Genomic DNA, 20,597 nt, shown 5'->3' with positions numbered 1-20,597 from the left:
ACTGAATACTGTGATCATGTGACAACTGATGTGGCTGCTTCTAGCCATGTGCTCTCTGTAACCAGGTCTGTCTATCTGTGCTGGCTAATGCTGGTCGCCCAGTCTGGTTCTGCGCAAAAAAAAAAAAAACAACCAAAAAAAAAAAAAAAAAAAAAACACACAACAATGTGCTGCTAAGGCACAAGCCAGCAATTCACTGCCTTTGTCCTTCCAGAGCCATCATGAGGTGCGAGAGGAAGCAGCCCTGGCAGACACATGGCAACAGCTTGTCGACATTAAGGCCCGGTTCACATTAGCGGTGGCTATCCGGAATCGCCGTGCCGGAGCCGCACCGCATGCGGACCGGACGAAACGGACGCACGGCATAGCAATGAAAGTCTATGCCGCCGTTCACATGCGTCCGTTTCGTCCGGACCGGAGCCGGACCGGATCCGGACTCCGGCGTCCGTTCCAACATGCGCTATTTTTTGGTCCGGCTCCTCCGGCAGCCGTATCCGGGGCGGAGCCGGACTGCACCATCCGGCCAATGCAAAGCAATGGGAACCGGATAGCGCACAACACACTGGCTGAAAATCCGGATGTTCTACCCCACTTCCTATGCGGATTGTTGCAGCGATATTGGATGGGGACACATGGGCAAGCATTTTGGAGTGGAGCAGCACGAGCTGGAGATGTTGGCAGGATGTTGGCAGCATGTCGGAGGTGGAGGTGAGTGCTAAACAGCAGAGGGCCTGATTCCACAGGTCCCCCTTCTGCTGACCTCCCAGACCCCAACATTTTTTTTGTTTTTTACGTAGGTTTTGCCAAACGGATCCGGATCGCATCCTGATGAACACCTGATGCAACCTGACCGGATCCGGACCGGATCCGGATCAGAACCGTACGGTTTCGATCCGGATCCGGTCCGGATCCGGTCAGGTCATCCGGTCCGTTTGGCAGACAACCGCAAGTGTGAACGGGGCCTAACTGAGCCCAGAGTTTGGTTTTAGCAAAAATTATTATTTACATGTAGCTGATATTTGCTATTAAATGTATACCAGCAAATATATTAAAAAAGGTTACAGTCCTGCTTTAACTGCAGCACCACAAGGATCCAACTTTTGTATGAAGTAGAATAGGACTTACCATATTGTCCCAAACCTTGATAGCGCCTCCATCAAGTCAGCCTCTACCACCGACTCACAGAGGCCTCTCACATGAACCACAGGGGAAACAGATACTTTGTGATGATTCCCACCACCTCCACCCTAAGGGGAAACACAGGAATAGAAAATGTCTCAGAAATGCAACATTCTTTTAGCTTTCCTAAAGTAAAATAAAAAGTTACAAGTTATGCAATGAACCATGGCAGAAGTATTAGGAAAAAAAAAATTAAAAACAGAGCTGTAGAGTAAGTAATTTTGTGTACCTGGAGTTGGAGGTATCATAGACTGAGGAGTCAAGAGTTGGATGATTTTTGTACCAGCTCCGCAGCCCTAGTAAGTATTAGATTAAAGGTGGTACAATTTTTCCTTCAGATGCAATCTTTTGACGCAATTTGGACGATCAAAACTAACTGGATGGCAATTATTGATTGTTCCCATTAACGGAACTGTTTAAGAAGGTTTTACATTCCGTTTAAATCATAAAATTCAACTTTCAAATTGATTTTTCCTTTTCCAATCGATCAAAGAATCGTTTCACATCAATTTGCACCACACACAACACAGTTTTCTATACAATTCAATCATAAAGTCGAAAAATTGACTATGAAGGTAAAATTGTACTGTTAATGGGCACCGTTAGGAGTCGGAGTAGAAGAGTCAGAGAAATTTTGGATACCTGGAATTGGAGTCAGTGATTTCATAAAATGAGGGAGTTGGAGTCGAATGATTTTTGTACTGACGCCAAAGCCTTGGTTAAAAACAAAAAGACAGCACTCAAACCTAGTTTATAAGTTATGGGCACAGAGCACCTTAGAAATAAATGCCATTAAATGCATAAAACAAATGCTCCTGACACACTAGTTATGAACTAGGTTGGTGCACTGTCATTGGTTTTCATGCACAGTATTGCTGGTTTTAACTTTTTAAGTGTTAGAATTTATTAAAGTCTGAAATTCCAGAAGTGAACTGGAGATGGGGCCAGAGCATCGGTGAGTGGCTGCGTGGGCACAGGATGACTGCGGGGGACCATTAAAAGCCCCGGGTAAGTTTAACTCATTTCCCCCCGACCCCCCCTGCAGTATCCCTTTATTGCATGGGTTTCTACCACATACAATTATGTTACTGATGACAAGCCATTTCTTCCAGTCAGAAACTTCCAGCTATATTGTCTCTATAGAAGACTACTGTCTCCCATGACGGGAGACTGTCATACTTGCTCTGTTGCTCTACAATGACCATCAACTTCCCTGAGCTGAACAGGAACTCTGCATGGGACCAGACAGAAATATTGGATACCTGACCAATCATCAGCGGGAGCACCCACAATGGCTGATTCTTCAGGTGTGTGCCCAGACCTTCACACTAAAGTGTCCCAATAGTCAATATCCACAGAGTGTCGGCACCACACCAATGTAAGGCCCGATTCACATTAGCGTTCGCTATCCGGATTTTCCGGATCTGATCCGGACCGCATACTGTACAAATGGAACGTACGTTCCGCATAGCAATGTAAAGTCTATGCGGACGTTCACACGCGTCCGTTCCGTACCGAAGTCGGATCGGATCCGGACTCTTTTTCCAACATGCGCTATTTTTTGGGTCCGGATCTCCGGCCCACGCACCCGGACCGGAGCCGGACCTGAGCCTGACAACATCATCCGGAACACAGAAACCAATGGGAAACGGAAGGCACAGAACACACTGCCTACAAAAACCTGACGTTCTACCCCACTTCCTATGCGTATCCAAGCGGCCATTTCGGATGGGGACACATGGGCCAAGCATGTCTGGAGTGGAGCAGCAGTGACAGACGTGCTGGAGCTGTTTGGCAGAATGTCGGAGGTGGAGGTGAGGCCTACAGTGGAGGAACCTGATTCTACAGGTGCACCAGCTGCACCTTCTGCTGACCCCAACATTTTTGTATTTAAATTTAACTATTTTTTGCCCACGGATCCGGATGGCAGCCTGATGCATGCCTGATACAAACGGACCGGATCCGGATCGGATCCAGATCGGAAACGTACGGTTCTGATCAGGATCAGGTCAGGATCCGGTCCGTTTACTTGCCAAAACGCAAGTGTGAATGGGGCCTAAAGATAGCTCTTATATTTTATCAAACATCACAGCTTAAAATGACAGCAATGACAGTCCGCTGTTTAGGCCTGTGAGGCCTTTCTCAAGTGTACATTGAGTAATCTTTACAGAGAATTTTAACAGCTCTTGGAAATGAGATGAACTTTTGCTTAACATTCACTAATGGGTTGTATTTAATAATTATTTAGTATTCATATAGCACTTACATCTTCTGCAGCGCTATACAGAATATATTGTCTTGTCACTTAACTATCCCTCAGAGGGGCTCAAAATCAAATCCCTACCATAATCACATATCTATGTATGTATCGTGTAGTGTATGTATCATAGTCTAGGTCCAATTTAGGGGCAAGCCAATTAACTTATCTGTATGTTTTTGGGATGTGGGAGGAAACCAGAGTGCCCAGAGAAAACCCTCACAGCCACAGAAAGAACATACAAACTCCATGCAGACAGTGCCCTGGCTGGGATGCGAACCAGGCACCCAGAGCTGCAAAGCGAGAGTGCTAACCACTACGCCACCGTGCTGCCCTGTGTGATCCATGTATTAAAAATGGCATGGCTCCTTTGTGATGTTCAATGCAACAATGTTGCAGCACATGTGTACTCTGTTACCATGGCAGCAAAGGCAAAACGGCACAAAGACATTTCATTTCAGCCGATCATTCTGCCATTAGCACTTACTATAAATGCAGTGACAGCTTTACTACACAATTACCAATAGTTGCAATATTTCAGTTTCTTTTGCTTCATGTATTATTTCACTTTGAAATGCTTTGTAACCAGACGACAACAGTAAAGAAGTCTCTATAGCTCTGCTCACAGAACAACAGAGGAAAGAACACAACAGGCACTACAGACTAACTGCAAACATTCTAGAGCGGAGCACTTTTATGTCATACATTTTTCCAAAGAATTGCTTATCCTACCTCTTCAGGGTCATATCATGTTTGTGTGTGTGTGTGTGTGTGTGTGTGTGGGGGGGGGGGGGGGTTGAGGAGGATAAACTGGGGCTGCCCTGCTACAAGGACTACAAAAGAAATAACTATCTGCAGTCCCGGTAGATTTTCATCCTGAGAGTGCATACACACATTCAATTTTGATTGACCAATTTTACCACCTCCATGTAGTTTGAAGGCTTACCTACACACTGTTTATAGTATGCTAAAACCTGTTGGGCCCTCATACTACATGGAAGTGGTGAAATTGACCACTTAAAATTGGATTTGGGTACGCAACCTAAACAAATTAGACGGGACACACTTGTCTTTTAGTTTTCTGTGTGTGCTCACTGCACACCAAGTGTGTCTATGCAGAAAAACCCACTTTTCACAGCAGCTAATGTAATTGATAGAGAAAACTGACAAAATGTGCAGTATTATCCTGCAGGGTGTCAGTTTTTTTTCTGCGTGTGAAAAATGCATCATTAAGTGTGAACCAGCCCATTGATTAACAAAAGTTTTCAGTTTAAGAGCTGAACCACATCATGATGTGCAGACGGCCATGTGATCAGAACACATAGGATCGCAAGCTATCTGCACCACTATGCGCTGCGGATCCCATTCTCTACAGTTAATGGGTCAGCGCTGTGCTTATGGACAGAACGCATGCAGCAGGATGCAAGCGCATCATACTGCTGTGCAGTGCCTATGATGTGAACGGCAGAAGGGCTGTCTATATCGTTCATGTATGCCACACATCATACGCGCTTCCAAATGCGCACAGAAGCGCGTCATGATGTGATCGACCCCTTATGCCGGATCCACACTATAAGGGCTCTTTTCCACTATGAAATGCGATCGCGTTTCAATTCCCACCATGCGATTGTTATTGAACTACCATACTCATAGTAAAGCTCAATTACATCCAAAAACGCGGAAGGACGATGATTGCGTTTTGACCAAAATCGCATCGCAATCGGATCGCACTAATGGAAATTGCCGCTGCAGTTTCCATTAGTTTAATGTACCTTGCGATTTGCGATCAGAATCAAATCGCAGGGTAGTGGAAAAAGGCCCTAAGAGCTTTTCTGAGCGCTTTGTGATTGATTAACGCTTTCTGGGCTTTTTAAAAAATTTCTCCCATTCACTTTCATTAAAATCACGGTTAAAAAAAATCGCTGCGATCCCACACACAAAAAATTGAGGCGGTTTTACCCAGATTTTAATGGAAGTGAATGGGAGAAATTTTAAAAGCGCCAATCACAAAGTGCTCAGAAAAGCGCTTGTAGTGTGGCTGAGCCCTGAATCAGTTTTCCTGTGCAGAAAATGCGCACGTAAACAGTCAAGTGTGTTCCCTGCCTACCTAGGATTATTTATGGTGAGCGTGTGTGAGAATCACATTTTTCCCCCTTTTAAAAAAACCTGTCACACTGGAAAGACCAAACACTAAAAAAGACTGTAAGAGACTGTACAGAAGTGAAAGACATGGTACAGCTATGCGAGTTTCATGCACATCTCTGGAATTATTCACTAATCTAACAGGTGGAGCAATGCTGGTTTCATTTCTGAGAACTCATCTGTTGACAATGAGACATTTACTGCCATCACAGCAGTTTGCAAGCGTTTTATAAAAGGAAATGTGTAGAACAATAAGCCCAGGATAAGCCAGGCCCCACTTGTACCACAGTGCGATCTTAGCCTCACACCTACAATCAAATCTAGTTCAAATCCTTCATTCAATGTCTCCAGAAACCCTTTAGTAATAAACATCTCCCTCACCCCATACTTTGTGATCTGAAGTGCTGATTACAGCAATAACTCACACTTGAGGTGCATATTGTACTTTGTTCTGCACTTAAATGTGGTCTAAGTAGTTTTTCAGACTGAAACAAACCCCTGAAATGCACATCTCAGAACTGAGAGGACAGTTGTACACAGAGCTGCACGGTGGTGTATTAGGCTACTTTTCCACCAAGACGTTGCGTTTTAGGGGACGTTATGGTCGCATAACGTGCCCCTAACGCAACGCATGGTGGTGTTGAAGTTGGACATCAGATTGAGCTGCGTTATGCAGCTCTCAAAGCAGCAGCTCCAGGTTAGTGATAGGAAGTCCGGATCTTTTTAAGGTTTCGGATCATTTGAATCAGATCATTGAAAAGATCCAGATCTTTGAACCGAATCATTTTACTAGGGAAGCAGGCTTGGTGAAATGACTAACAGGACAGGACTTCCCCTGCACTGTACAGGATCGTCTAAAAAAATTAGCATATTGTGATAAAGTTCATTATTTTCTGTAATGTACTGATAAACATTAGACTTTCATATATTTTAGATTCAACTACACACAACTGAAGTAGTTCAAGCCTTTTATTGTTTTAATATTCATGATTTTGGCATACAGCTCATGAAAACCCCAAATTCCTATCTCAAAAAATTAGCATATTTCATCCGACCAATAAAAGAAATTGTTTTTAAAACAAAAAAAAAAGTCAACCTTCAAATAATTATGTTCAGTTGATGAAATCATCTCCATAAAAGCTTTTCAGCAGATAGAAGCATGAAGTGCTATAAAATCTCCTGATAGCTAGCTGCACTGACCCTGCCCTTGATAAAACAGTGGACTAACACCAGCAGCTGACATGGCACCCCAGACCATCATTGACTGTGGGTACTTGACACTGGACTTCAGGCATTTTCCTCTCCCCAGTCTTCCTCCAGACTCTGGCACCTTGATTTCCGAATGACATGTAAAAGTTGCTTTCATCCGAAAAAGGTACTTTGGACCACTGAGCACCAGTCCAGTGCTGCTTCTCTGTAGCCCAGGTCAGGCACTTCTGCCGCTGTTTCTGGTTCAAAAGTGGGTTCATGCTTCCATCTGCTGAAAAGCTTTATGGAGATGAAGATTTCATTTTTCAGCACAACCTGGCACCTGCTCACAGTGCCAAAACCACTGGTAAATGGTTTACTGACCATGGTATTACTGTGCTCAATTGGCTTGCCAACTCTCCTGACCTGAACCCCATAGAGAATCTGTGGGATATTGTGAAGAGAAAGTTGAGAGACGCAAGACCCAACACACTGGATGAGCTTAAGGCCGCTATCGAAGCATCCTGGGCCTCCATAACACCTGAGCAGTGCCACAGGCTGATTGCCTCCATGCCACGCCGCATTGAAGCAGTCATTTCTGCAAAAGGATTCCCAACCAAGTATTGAGTGAATAACTGAACAATTATTTGAAGGTTGACTTTGTTTTAAAAAACACTTTTCTTTTATTGGTCGGATGAAATATGCTAATTTTTTGAGATAGGAATTTGGGGTTTTCATGAGCTGTATGCCAAAATCATCAATATTAAAATAAAAAGGCTTGAACTACTTCAGTTGTGTGTATTTGAATCTAAAATATATGAAAGTCTAATGTTTATCAGTACATTACAGAAAATAATGAACTTTATCACAGTATGCTAATTTTTTGAGAATATCCTGCATATTCTGTATGTTCTTGTTTCTTCCATACAGACATCCACTGTGAACCGAATCTTTCATTGTGATGATCCGGATGATTCGACTTACAAAAAAGATCCGGATCAAATGAACATGATCCGGACAACACTACAGTCCCACCAAGAGTCACCACAGTGCAGTGAATATTAATTAGCCATGTGGCTGGCTGCAGAGGAGGGGGGGGGAGACCTCCTCCTCCAACATTACTGAGCATGTGCAAACAGTCTAACGTGGCTTAGCCCAGTATAGCGTACAGCATGCAGCACTTTGTTTAAACGTGCTGCGTTACTATGTAACGCAACGTGTGCATTGTGAACAGCACATTGATTTTACAGTGATGTGAGTTAGGCTGCGTTACTGGCTGCTGTAACGTGGGACTTTAACGTCCCACTGTGAAACCAGCCTTAGTTAGCGGGTTCAAATCCCAGCCAGGACACTATATGCACAGAGCTTGCATATTCTCTCTGTGCCTGTGTGGGTTTCCTCCGGGCACTCTGGTTTCCTCCCACAATCCAAAACATACAGATAAGTTAATTGGTTCCCCTAAATTGGCCCTAGACTACACGATATACATATACATAGGACTATGGTAGGGATTAGATTGTGAGCCCCTCTGAGGGACAAGGGACAAGTGACAAGACAATATACTCTGTACAGTGCTGTGGGATATGTCGGCGCTATATAAATACTAGATACCAACAATAATAATAAAAAGAAGAATATGGATATCTCCTGATAAGAACCCGGTTTCACACTGCATATTCGCGTCCCTCGCCGTCCTCCATTCAGCTGCAATAAATCTCGGTAATACTGCTGAGTTGTGTCAGTCAGCTCTTCTGCGCATGCAAAGAGGGGCCGTGCATGTGCAGAAGAGCCGCCTGATGCGACTGAGCAGGATTAATCGGAACTTATTGCGACTTAACGGAGGCACCCAGGAGGATGGCGAGTGACGCATCCGTACTCATGGGGCTGGAGGAAGCCCCAAGTGAGTATAAAATCTTTTTAACCGCTGATCTCTGGTACACTTTAAGCCTGTTGTCTGGATAATGTTTGCTATGCCAGGGACAGTAAGCTGTGGCTGTAAGGAGGGAAAATTAACACTGAGCTGGGCTGAAAAGAAAAAAAATTAAATACAGTGGTTTGTAAAAGTATTCGGCCCCCTTGAAGTTTTCCACATTTTGTCACATTACTGCCACAAACATGAATAAATTTTATTGGAACTACACGTGAAAGACCAATACAAAGTGGTGTACACGTGAGAAGTGGAACGAAAATCATACATGATTCCAAACATTTTTTTACAAATAAATAACTGCAAAGTGGTGTGTGCGTAATTATTCAGCCTCCTTTGGTCTGAGTGCAGTCAGTTGCCCATAGACATTGCCTGATGAGTGCTAATGACTAATCAGAGTGCACCTGTGTGTAATCTAATGTCAGTACAAATACAGCTGCTTTGTGACGGCCTCAGAGGTTGTCTTAGAGAATTTTGGGAGCAACAACACCATGAAGTCCAAAGAACACACAAAAAAAACAACAACTGCAAAGTGGGGTGTGCATAATTATTCAGCTCCCCCCCCCCCCCCCCCTCCCAGTCAATACTTTGTAGAACCACCTTTTTCTGCAATTACAGCTGCCAGTCTTTTAGGGTATGTCTCTACCAGCTTTGCACATCTAGAGACTGTAATCCTTGCAAAACAGCTCCAGCTCAGTCAGATTAGATGGAGAGCGTTTGTGAACAGCAGTTTTCAGATCCTGCAACAGATTCTCGGTTGGATTTACACATGGATATGTTTTGATTTAAACCATTCCATTGTTGCCCTGGCTTTATGTTTAGGGTCGTTATCCTGCTGGAAGGTGAACCTCCGCCCAAGTTACAGGAACTTCAGCCAGTCGTAGCCAGTCTGCCGCAAGAGAAGTGCGCTCTTTACTCATCTCCCCAGCAGTCGCTGGAGAGGGTAGGTACCGGAGCTGGAGAAAGCTGAGGACGGTGGTGTGGGAGCGATCCATGCGGATGGGGCTGGAGGAAGCCCCAGGTACGTATCAAACTTATTAGTACTCAGCTCTGGTACACTTTAAGATGTGGACATCTGTGCTTGGTATGAGTAAAAAAGATGAGCTACCAATAAGGCAAAATAGTTAATGCACTGGGAACCTTCTTCACAGCGTGTTTTTAAGGGCTTGGCAAGCAAAAGAGTAAATCCTCCCTCAAAAAAATAAAAAAAAAAACACCCTGAGAAGATTAATACCAATCATGGTTAACACATTAAAAAAAAAAAAAAAGGAGAAACAAACCCCACAACTTCTCTGTACTGCATTTCAGTTTACTATACTAACATAATTTAAAGAGGATCTGTAACATGAAAAGATCCCCTGGGGGGTACTCACCTCGGGTGGGGGAAGCCTCCGGATCCTAATGAGGCTTCCCACGCCGTCCTCCATCCGTCAGGGGTCTCGCTGCAGCCCTCCGTGGAGTCCGTGCAGCGGTGACGTCAATATTTACCTTCCTGGCTCCTGCGCAGGCGCTCTGACGGCTGTCGGCTCCGAACTACACGGAAATACCCGATCGCCGTCGGATCTGCTCTACTGCGCAGGCGCAAGTTTCCTGCGCCTGCGCAGTAGAGCGGCCCCGAATGAGATCGGGTATTTCCGTGTAGTTCGGAACAGAAAGCCGCCACAGCGCCCCCGCTGGAGCCAGCAAAGGTAAATATTGAACTGACAGTCGGCACAGTCGCCGGCTGTTCGGAGGGCTGCAGCGAGACCCCCGTGGGACAGAGGACGGCGTGGGAAGCCTCATTAGGATCCGGAGGCTTCCCCCACCCGAGGTGAGTACCCCCCAGGGGATCTTTTTAATGTTACAGAGTCTCTTTAAATAACGTGGTATCTCAAGAGAAATAGGTTTTTGCTTCTGCGCCAAGATAAGCAATGTCACATGTGGAATAAAACTGAGTTTAAAGGACACCTGAAGTCTAAGGGCCTGTTTACACTACATGCAAATTTGTGCACATTTTATGCACACAGATTCACATAGTAATGCATTTCAATGGGCCTCTTACCTCTGTATACAGAAATCGCATGCAGAAAAAAAAATCTGGACAGCAGTGCTACAATTATTCAGATGCCACATGGCGGTTTCCCATGTTTTTCGCTCATTTTCACATGTCAAAAGGAAAAAAAAACCTAGCGTTTACACATGAAAATTTTCATGCAAAAAAATGTCGCTAGCATGGGGACAGCAGAGCACAAGGGGGGCACAGTATAGTAACAGAGGCTGGTCATTGTATGCAGAACCAGCCTGTGTCCTAATAGCATTCTTAAAACCCACCTCGGGTTCTCTTTAAGCAACCTTGGGGGACACATGTACACATGCTAGATTCTCACCTTAAATGGCCACAAATAGCGGGTCTGGGCCTTCATTTGTGTGTACAGTGGAAAATGTGCAATATACACATACAAGACATGTCTACTAGCTGGGCCAAGGCTGTACAGAGGCATCACTAGCCTGCAGGCTGGCGACGCGTTCTGTTGCTATATGGAAAGTTATCAGCAGCTTTGGTCAAGTTTAATCAAGAATTTTATCGACGATTTAATTTTAAAACATCCATAGCATTCAGTAAAACTGCTTATAAATAATAAAATATTATAAAAAAAAAAAAACACATGATAAATATTGGCATTATACAAGCTGAGTGAGCAACTCATGCTTAGCAGTTGTTACAAGCGATGAGACATAAGAATGTGCTGCTCTGCACAATCACAAAGAGCCTGGAATGCAGTGTATGTACAGGAAACAGAAAGATGGACAGCTGGCCTGGAGTACCACAAAACAATAAATAAGTTAATTAGGTCAGACTAGTCTCTGCTATACCAACAGGCATAACAATGCTATTAATTATTTTCTGCAGCGCTTTGCAGAGTAAATTGCGTATCACAGATGACATTGCTTTACTTTTGGGTCAAATGCAGACAGACTGGATAGATGAATAGTTAAAGATTTGGAAGACAAGTTTTAAATTGAATGTTATGCTACACTGTAGCAGTTTGGCTTTGGAGTTACTACATACTCCATGTCTGTGTGGCCGTTCTCTATGTGATCAAACTAAGAAAACACATCTGTGACACCAATTATGCATCCTGGTGTCATTCAAATCTGAACCCTTTGCTTGATCTGTGCACAGAAACACTGCTTAGCAAAAAGAAAAGCATTTGACAGCTGGAGTAAAATGTGGCCTAGGTGATCAATATGTAGCTTGTCATTAAATCTGATTAAATATTACCCTGACCACAGCCATCATGGGGCATATGTGAATATGACCGCCTCTTTCCTATCACGCCAGAGTCCAGGCAGCACATGCGCTATTCTGAGAGGACTTGGCAATTCCTCTACTTCTCTCTACAGTCTGCACAGCTCAGCTTACCTCTAATCAGCAAAGGACAACCAGAATCTGAGTATTATTATTTTTCTATTTTTTTTTAACTAACCAGGAACTGTCTCCCCATATCATCAAGATGATCCTTTGTACCCAACATGCTGCAAGACTGGCAAGCTATTCCACCAGCTGCCTGTGCCCCGCATTGCATGAGATACACAGGAGTACACCTATACATTACAAGCTGAGAAGCATGAAAAATATGCATAAAAGTATATCAACTGAAATAATAAACATATACACATAGGTCTCTGCCAATTTGAATATTTGTCCTTAAAGCTGGATTGTCAGCCACAAAATCAAATTCCATTTACCCACTGCTCTGTGTTTATTATCCTACCTAATAATTTCCAAGTGTCCCTGCGTCCTGTCTGTGTGTCAGAGCTTTTGGGCTACTGCACTGACAGCCGTTGGGACAGGATGCAGGGCCGGCCGGGTGAGCAGGTGTGTGCGCGCGGCGGGTGCGCGCGGTGGTGACAGACCTAGAGACCGTTTTCAAACGAGCTGAGGTCACTAGTATAGTCTACATGCGGTCTGCATTGCAAGCATTCCAATATAATCAAGAAATTTGTATGCTGTGATGAATTTTATCTCAATCAGCCTGGCTTTATTCTGCTAAATTGCCAGGGAGAGGGAAGCTTGTCATCTACCATCTGACATTCCTGCTCCTCAGTGATTGGCTAAGGGCAGTTCAGTGTGACAGAATGAGGCTGAGAAGGGAAATAGACCTCACTGCTCTGCAAAAGCTGATGAAATACAATCTATGCTGTGCTCACATGTGTTTACAAAGCATAGATATGACAGTGCAGTTCCTAGGAGAGGATTACTAAATAAAATTCACTTAAATCAAAACGTGGACAATACAAGTACAATACATATGTTATGCAAGTAGAGCAAGTGTTTATCTACTTATAAATGTGTTTTTTATTCCTGGGACAGTATAGCTGTCCCTGCTGCGTTAAAATGCAAGAGTGTTTTATTCCAAACACAATGTTGAAAACAAGAGCTCATGAAGTTAAAGGACCTAGAAAATATGCATAAAGTACATAAGTGTTAGTAAAGAACGAACAGTGTGTGGATGTAAAATAAAGAGGTGCACTGAAAAGGATACATTGTGGCTGCACTGAGTAAGATCAGATAAGGGTGATTACATCCTACATTTGGCAGTGTTGCAGGTCATGCTGCCATGAGGTGTGGACTGGCTGCAAACATGCTGATAGTTTAACATTTTTCAGCATGCTACAGTGTTAGGAATGGATGCATCACAAAGAGAAGAACGATGTGGCTGTGTTGCCTAGCAATGTCCCAAAGAACCTTTTACACTAGGGACAGCCTTCAACTGCATTTAAAAACAGTGGCTAAATGTAAAACACGCTGTAGACAGATGCAGCAAACAAGAAAGTCCTTTGTGTTGCATTGTGGAATGTTATACACCTCTCTCCATTCAGAAAACTGAAAACAGCTACAGTACAAACATAGCAATGCGTATAATAACAACATGTTCCTAGGCAACACATCGCTGAATCAGCTGCAGGGTGTTAATGATCCTATAGAGACAGGCATTAACCGTCTGCTAGTCTGTATTAGCTTACATGGAGCCGTTAAAGGGGCACTACAGCAAAAAAAAAAAAAAAAAATTCTGTAAAATTTAAAATATGTGCAAACTTATACAAATAAGAAGTACGTTTTTCCAGAGTAAAATGAGCCATAAATTACTTTTCTCTTATGTTGCTGTCACTTACAGTAGGTTGTAGAAATTTGACAGAAGTGACAGGTTTTGGACTAGTCCATCTCTTCATTGGGGATTCTCAGGGATATATTTATTTTCAAAAGCACTTAGTGAATGGCAGTTGCTCTGTCAAACTGCCAAAAACTGTGTAGGGAGCAGGGAAGCTGGCCAGCATCTTTGTTTAAATCCTTCTCAGGGAATATATTTATACAGAATAAAAGCCTTGCTGAGAATCCCCTATGAAGAGATGGACTAGCCCAAAACCTGTTGCTTCTGTCAGATTTCTACTACCTACTGTAAGTGACAGCAACATAGGAGAAAAGTAATGTATGGCTCATTTTACTCTGGGAAAAACGTACTTCTTATTTGTCTGTTTGCACATTTTAAAATTTTTCGATGTAGTGCCCCTTTAAGCAGGCCTGACAACAGCCCAGTGTCATTTAAAATCAGTGTTCATTTATATTTGCTGTAGTAATAAGAGAATATCAGCAGATGCAACGCAAAATCAGATTGGAATCGGTTGATTTGGCTGCTGCTGGTTTGTACAGCCTGGTGCAGAGAAACAAGGTTCCACAGTTTCCTCACTAGATTCACATGGCTGAATTACTGTTCTGATCTATCACCATAAAGAAGCAATAGATTATGGGTAGAGATAGCCAATGAGATGCTTGTAATTTTTACAGTAAAAATTTTAACCAAATATATGCATCTTGGAAATGGGCCAAATCAAATGAATTCTAACTTTGTCACCTCTTCTTACTCGCGCATCCAGGACTTCTCATGAGCATCACCTCTCCTTTGAAACACTACCACAGCCTGTGTCGTGCACCGAGCCTGGAAACCTTTACCGATACCCACGCTGAAAGGATTAGGAGAAAAGGGGAGGGGGTGGGGGGGGGTGAAGTCTCGAGCAGGCATGTACGGGGAGCGGTCCTGATGGCCAACGCTTCCCGTTCCTCCTCTGTCACCCGACTTTCATAGCTAGATCCCACCCGGCAGCCTCTTCCAGATCGGTTGAGTCGGACATCAGTGCGCAGGCCCAACTGCGGGTGGCCTGCAGCGCACGAGCGATATGCGCATTATGTCACAATTACATCATTCGCTGAGCGCTCCAGGTCGTGCACTGTAGGACTGATGCCTGACTCCGGTGACCCAGAAGAGGCTGCATTTAGCTATGAAAGGGAGGCAAAGGAGAACGGTGGAGCGGTGGCCATCAGGACAGCTCCCGGTACATGCCTGCTCCCCCCGGTTCTCCTAATCTCTTCAGCTCTGGTGTCCTCTAAGGCTGGTTTTACACTGGATCTGTGCGATTGCGGTGCAATGCTCCTGTCGCACCACACATTTCGTCAATTGTAGGCACCAGCTTTATAGTGCGTTAATGAGGCAATTGGTTACAAACTACCCTTTAAAAACAGTGCTCTACTGGTTTACTTCCTGTGGATGGAATGAGTAGTGACACCACAATATTTTATCGTGGGGCTCAGTTGCTATATGGTGGCCTCGCTATTTAGTGGCGCACGTCGCCCTCCATGACTGCTCTGCAGCCATGCTTTCTGCCACAAAGAGCCAATTTATAGTTAGCAAACACGAAATGCATCCCGAGTAAATTGGCATCTACATATGCGAACTGCCTCCCACATTTTCAAAAAACCTGCATCAGCATGGACTTGAATAACTTCTGGCACCACTGCGTTGCCGCAAACGTCAAGTGGTAACATGCTGCAGACTGAACAGATGCTCCTAGCGCATCGCACTGCACTAACTCTGCAAGGCTCTATTGACTTACATTGCACTTGCGGCACCTTGCAGTAAGAAAGGGAAACGCAAAGCAAGTTACCAATGTCAGTAAGCAAGGGGCCTCAAAAACACTCTCAAAACACACCTGTTCAGACAAGCCTATCCTTTGCTATAGGAGGAATCTCAATGCCTCATCCACTAACCATTGTGTCTCTTTCCCTAATGTCACCACCCACTAGGGCAGGGGTCTGCAACCCGCGGCTCCGGAGCCGCATGCGGCTCTTTTTCACCTTCGCCGCGGCTCCTAGGCGGCTCCAGTGTCAGTGGCTGTGCATGTGACGTGTGCTGTCGCTGGCCGGCAGCCTATCAGAGAGGCCGCCGGACCAGTGCAGTGCAGGGCTTCGGGCGGCCATTTTCCCGTAGCCCTGCAGTGTAATGTAGGCAGGACGTGACGTAGGAAGAGGATCGTGGGAGTTGCGCGCCACAAGGTCGGGACCGGAGGTCGAGACAGGAGGAGATCATGACAGGAGGTCTTCTGACTAGGTGAGTAAATGGGTTTTTCTTTTCTGATCTGCTGAAGGATTGTGCATATTGGGGTCAGATCTGCTGAAGGATTGTGCATATGGGGGTCAGATCTGCTGAAGGATTGTGCATATGGGGGTCATATCTGCTGAAGGATTGTGCATATGGGGGTCATATCTGCTAACGATTTGTGCATATGGGGGTCATATCTGCTGAAGGATTGTGCATATGGGGGTCATATCTGCTAACGATTTGTGCATATGGGGGTCATATCTGCTAACGATTTGTGCATATGGGGGTCATATCTGATAACGATTTGTGCATAGGGGGGTCATATCTGCTAACGATTTGTGCATATGGGGGTCATATCTGCTAACGATTTGTGCATATGGGGGTCATATCTGCTAACGATTTGTGCATATGGGGGTCATATCTGCTAACGATTTGTTTTATAATGGTTTTGCGGCTCCCAGTTTTTTTTCTCTTTTCGGAAACGGGTCCAAGTGGCTCTTTATGTCTTAAAGGTTGAAGACCCCTGCACTAGGGTGTAAGCTCACAAGGGCAGGGACCTCCTCCTAGTATTTCTTATTCTTCCGTAATTTACAAATGCGATATATTTTAGACAGTTTGTTAGTCAACAGAGTGATCGGAGGTAGCAGGAGTTTTCCTGAAATTAGTGGGGAATTGACAACACAGATCACTTCAAAGTTAGAGGGCAGTGGTTTGATCAATTTGGAATTTCAGGGGTCAAGGTAGTACATTAATAATTAACACCCAATTGACCCATAGCCAGATTGGGCTATTAACAAACCGGGCATAGCTAGCTTAAGATTGGCAGCTGTCTCAAAAAGGTAAAGGTTTGCTTATCTTGGCAAGTGGCTAGCAATGATTTAGGATACTTTTATAATGACAGTTGTGTTGTAATGGACGCTACTTTGCACAATGTAATGTGGTCTACGAACAGTTGACACCTCATCAGTTGTGGTGCAATGCAAAAGATACAATGCAGAACTTGAAAGCGAACATTAGTCAGTTGCTTTTTGTGCGCATTACTTTGCATCCCACCACAAATGTTACTGGTTGAGCTATAGGCACAGTGCAATGCAGCATCCCTGTGTGAAACTAGCCTTAGGCAGGGGTCACACTTGTTGAAATCAAAGGCGTTTTGCCACAATGCATGTGAATATGTATGTCTTTCCTATGGAGCCACTGCGTTTTCAGGAGCCATCTGTGATCCTTTATAACTTTTAAAAAGAGATACAATCTGCAATATTTTTCGCACGCGATTCATCATTAAAATTCCCTGGCAACTGCATACAAAAATAAATAAATACTGGGTTCAATTGCAGACAAACACACATAGCATGTGGAAAAACATTGACAAGGAATTGTCTGTTTCCAAAGACGCAAGCGTGATCCCTCCCTTAGTGTTCTCTGATCTATTTTTTTTTAAAATGATCAATATATATTGTCAATATTTTTTTCTTCAATGAGACATACATTATTAAGTGATCAATGTTAAAAGAAAAAAAAATATGAATGGCACAATCCTGTTCACCCCCGCCTCCTCAAAAAACTGACAACCTTGCATACAATTAGGCCCCATTCACACTTGCGTTTTGGCATGCAAACGGACCGGATCAGAACGGTTCCGATCCGGTTCCGACCGTACGGTTCCGATCCGGTCCGTTTGCATCAGGCTGCCATCCGGATCCGTGGGGTAAAAAATAAACAAAATTACCATAAAATTGTTGGGGTCTGCAGAAGGTGCACCTGTAGAATCAGGTCCTCCGCTGTAGGCCTCACCTCCACCTCCGACATACTGCCAAATAGCTCCAGCACGTGTGTCACTGCTGCTCCACTCCAGATACGCTGGGCCCATGTGTCCCCATCCGAAATGGCCGCTATAAATTACGCATAGGAAGTGGGGTAGAACGTCCGGTGGTTGTCTCCAGTGTGTTCTGTGCTTTCCGTTCCCCATTAATTTCTATATCCGGATGGTGCAGTCAGGATCCGGTCCGGGTACATGGGCCGGACTCAAAAAATAGCGCATGTTGGAAAAGCCTCCGGAGTCCGGATCCGGTCCCGTACTGTACGGAACGGACGCGTGTGAACGTCCGCATAGCCTTTGCATTGCTATGTGGAATGTACGTTCCGTTTGTACAGTATCCGGCCCGGCGAATACGGACAGGGAACGCTAATGTGAACCGGGCCTTAGATCAAATTTGTCTGAAATGTTGCCAATCCCACTGATCTTCATTTTCCTTTAATTAGAATGTAGAAACCCAACTGACATTCATCTGCAGATCAGATCCACCAGGATGGATTTTCAGATCTGCGGATGATTGCTTGATCTGCAGATGAATGTCAGTTAAATCATGTGTGTATGATGATCTGCAGATCTCATAGACTATCATTGCAATTTGCAGGAATGGATTTTTGGCAGGAACAGATCTTTTGCAGATACTGATCTTTTGTGTCTGTACAGCATCTGTGTGTGCAGCATCTTGCAAAGATTTTTTTCTGGAGTGGAGTGGAGCTCCATAGAAAAAACTGGGTAGAGTATGGCTCTCATACTACATGAAGGGTGGTAAGATTGGTCTGTGATCTTTCATTTTCCAAAGACTATAGTCTGATGTCTGTATGAGCCTTAACTCCGACTTCCCAATTTCTGAAACCACCGACTGCAGGTACCCAAAATTGCTCAGACTCCACAGCCCTTGCAGGGCTATAGAGTGAGAACAAGTCATCTCACTCCTCAGTTTATGAAACCACCAACTCTGATTGCTTCACCCGGCAAATTGTGGTGAGCACCCGGTTGTCATCGGCTCAAATCCTCGTCTTCCTCCAATGCTGTAAGCAGAGTTGCATCGGGCCTGCATTTCCCCATCACTTCCCACCTGGTTACTTTTTCATGCCACCTGAAGCTAGATGTGTGGCCCCATGCTGCGCTCCCCCTCCAACACGCTCCTGTAGTAAGCAATAATTGCTACCACCGCAGAACGGTCACGGGAGCGCCAGCCCAACTTACACAGGGGGACAGCGGAGGAATGGCGGAGTGCAGACTCATAGCAAGAGAGCAGAAGGACTTCAGAAAGCAGGAAATCAGGTAAGAAACTGGGCAATTTTGTTTTTCAGTGAAGTGTCCCTTCAAGTGTAATTGTTAGCAGTTTATAAAGTATAATATTACAATAACTAAGCTCATTAATGGGCACTTTTATATGCTAATTAAAAAAAAAAATCAAAAAAGTGTTCCTCTGGAAAACTGAATGGTCGCCTAACCAGGCTCACAGTTGGCTAGCATTCACGAGTTGGCTACATAAGATAAAACAAAGCAAAAGCACTTCATGTGTAGTAATCCCTGCACAACCCAGCATTCCTTATAAAAGAGAGGCGAAGAGCCCTTATCACTGTCTGCAGCACTATATGGTGGTGATCAGCAAGGTAAGGCAAGAGTGCCCTGGCCATGCAGATCCCAGCAGAGAGGGACTGTCTCCACTCTGCTGCCACACATACAATAGCACCCATCTATCCAGTGAGCGGGGGAGGGGTCGCACTTCTGATAAAGGCACGTTGGTTTGTGTTGGAGTGATAAGCTCCCGTGCAGCACGATCTGCTGTACATACAAGAGACCGAGGCATGCAATGCATGGAAGGCTGCAGTTACCCCATAGCCCGCAGAGGCAACAGACACACAGGCTTCGTCCTCTTCGGCCTCCTCCGTCGCACACTCTATCTCTCCGTCCTCCTCGCTGGTCTTCAGCCTCTTGGCCTTGCTCTCATATTCCCCTTCCTCGTACTGCTCGTGCTCGGAAGAAGACGACATTACCGCAGCTCCTTTGTCCGCCGCTTTACACTCAGGCTGACAGTACAGAGTCAGACAACGTTCATCCAAATGGGAGCTGGGCGGAGACTTGCGAATGGGGTGGTGGCTAGTGCGAGGGATGGACTTCCAGTGACTGGTTTTCCTGGGATAGTCAGGGAAGACGGCGCATGTTCCATTCCCTTCTGCATCAGTCAGCAGTCACACTCCATGGAGTAGTCATTGCATGACACGTTGCTATAAAGATTGCACTTAGTAGTGTAAAGAGGAACCAAACAAAAAAAAATAACCCTTTGAAAATATTGCACCCACAGCATTATAAATAGAAAATACAACATTACCTAACTGCTCTTTCATAGTTTCATTTTTGGGGGGATTAAAGGACATGTCCGAGGTAGAAAAAAATGAGATCTACGTACTTGGGGCTTCCTCCAGCCACTGGCAGCTGATCTGTCCCTTGCCGCAGCTCCGGTGTCCCGGGATCCCCTATTTTGGAGATGCCGGAGGATGTGATCATAGCAAATCAGAGCTTTGCAAACCTATCAGCTGATTAAACAAGCTGCATGCATCTCCATGAGTTCTAGACATGACCATCACTAAGGACCTGTTTCCACTAGCCACCACGCGCGGCTGGGAGACGCGCGGCGGCACTTCCGGGTCTGCGGGAACGCAGACGAAT

The 20,597-nt window shown here is 44.7% G+C and overlaps 1 protein-coding gene across 2 annotated transcripts in view; it reads right to left on the bottom strand.

Annotated features, from left to right (window-relative positions):
* The window catches only part of HNRNPLL (heterogeneous nuclear ribonucleoprotein L like), a 62,129-nt gene extending 42,122 nt beyond the window's left edge, over positions 1–20,007 (bottom strand). For both annotated transcript variants that reach the window (XR_011019436.1, XM_068232206.1), the window contains exons 1-2: positions 19,763–20,007; positions 1,126–1,247 (exon numbers count right to left, since the gene is read on the bottom strand). Coding sequence is in view for 1 of the 2 variants with exons in the window: in XM_068232206.1 (XP_068088307.1) it covers positions 1,126–1,247; positions 19,763–19,921 (281 nt within the window). In the remaining variant the exon portion in view is untranslated. The remainder of the gene's footprint in view (positions 1–1,125; positions 1,248–19,762) is intronic.
* Positions 20,008–20,597: the final 590 nt, after the last annotated feature.

This window comes from Hyperolius riggenbachi, chromosome 4 (assembly GCF_040937935.1).
Source record: "Hyperolius riggenbachi isolate aHypRig1 chromosome 4, aHypRig1.pri, whole genome shotgun sequence".
Taxonomy (NCBI): Eukaryota; Metazoa; Chordata; class Amphibia; order Anura; family Hyperoliidae; genus Hyperolius; species Hyperolius riggenbachi.
The sequence above is the reverse complement of the archived record's forward strand: the minus strand, read 5'-3'. Positions and strand labels throughout refer to the sequence as shown.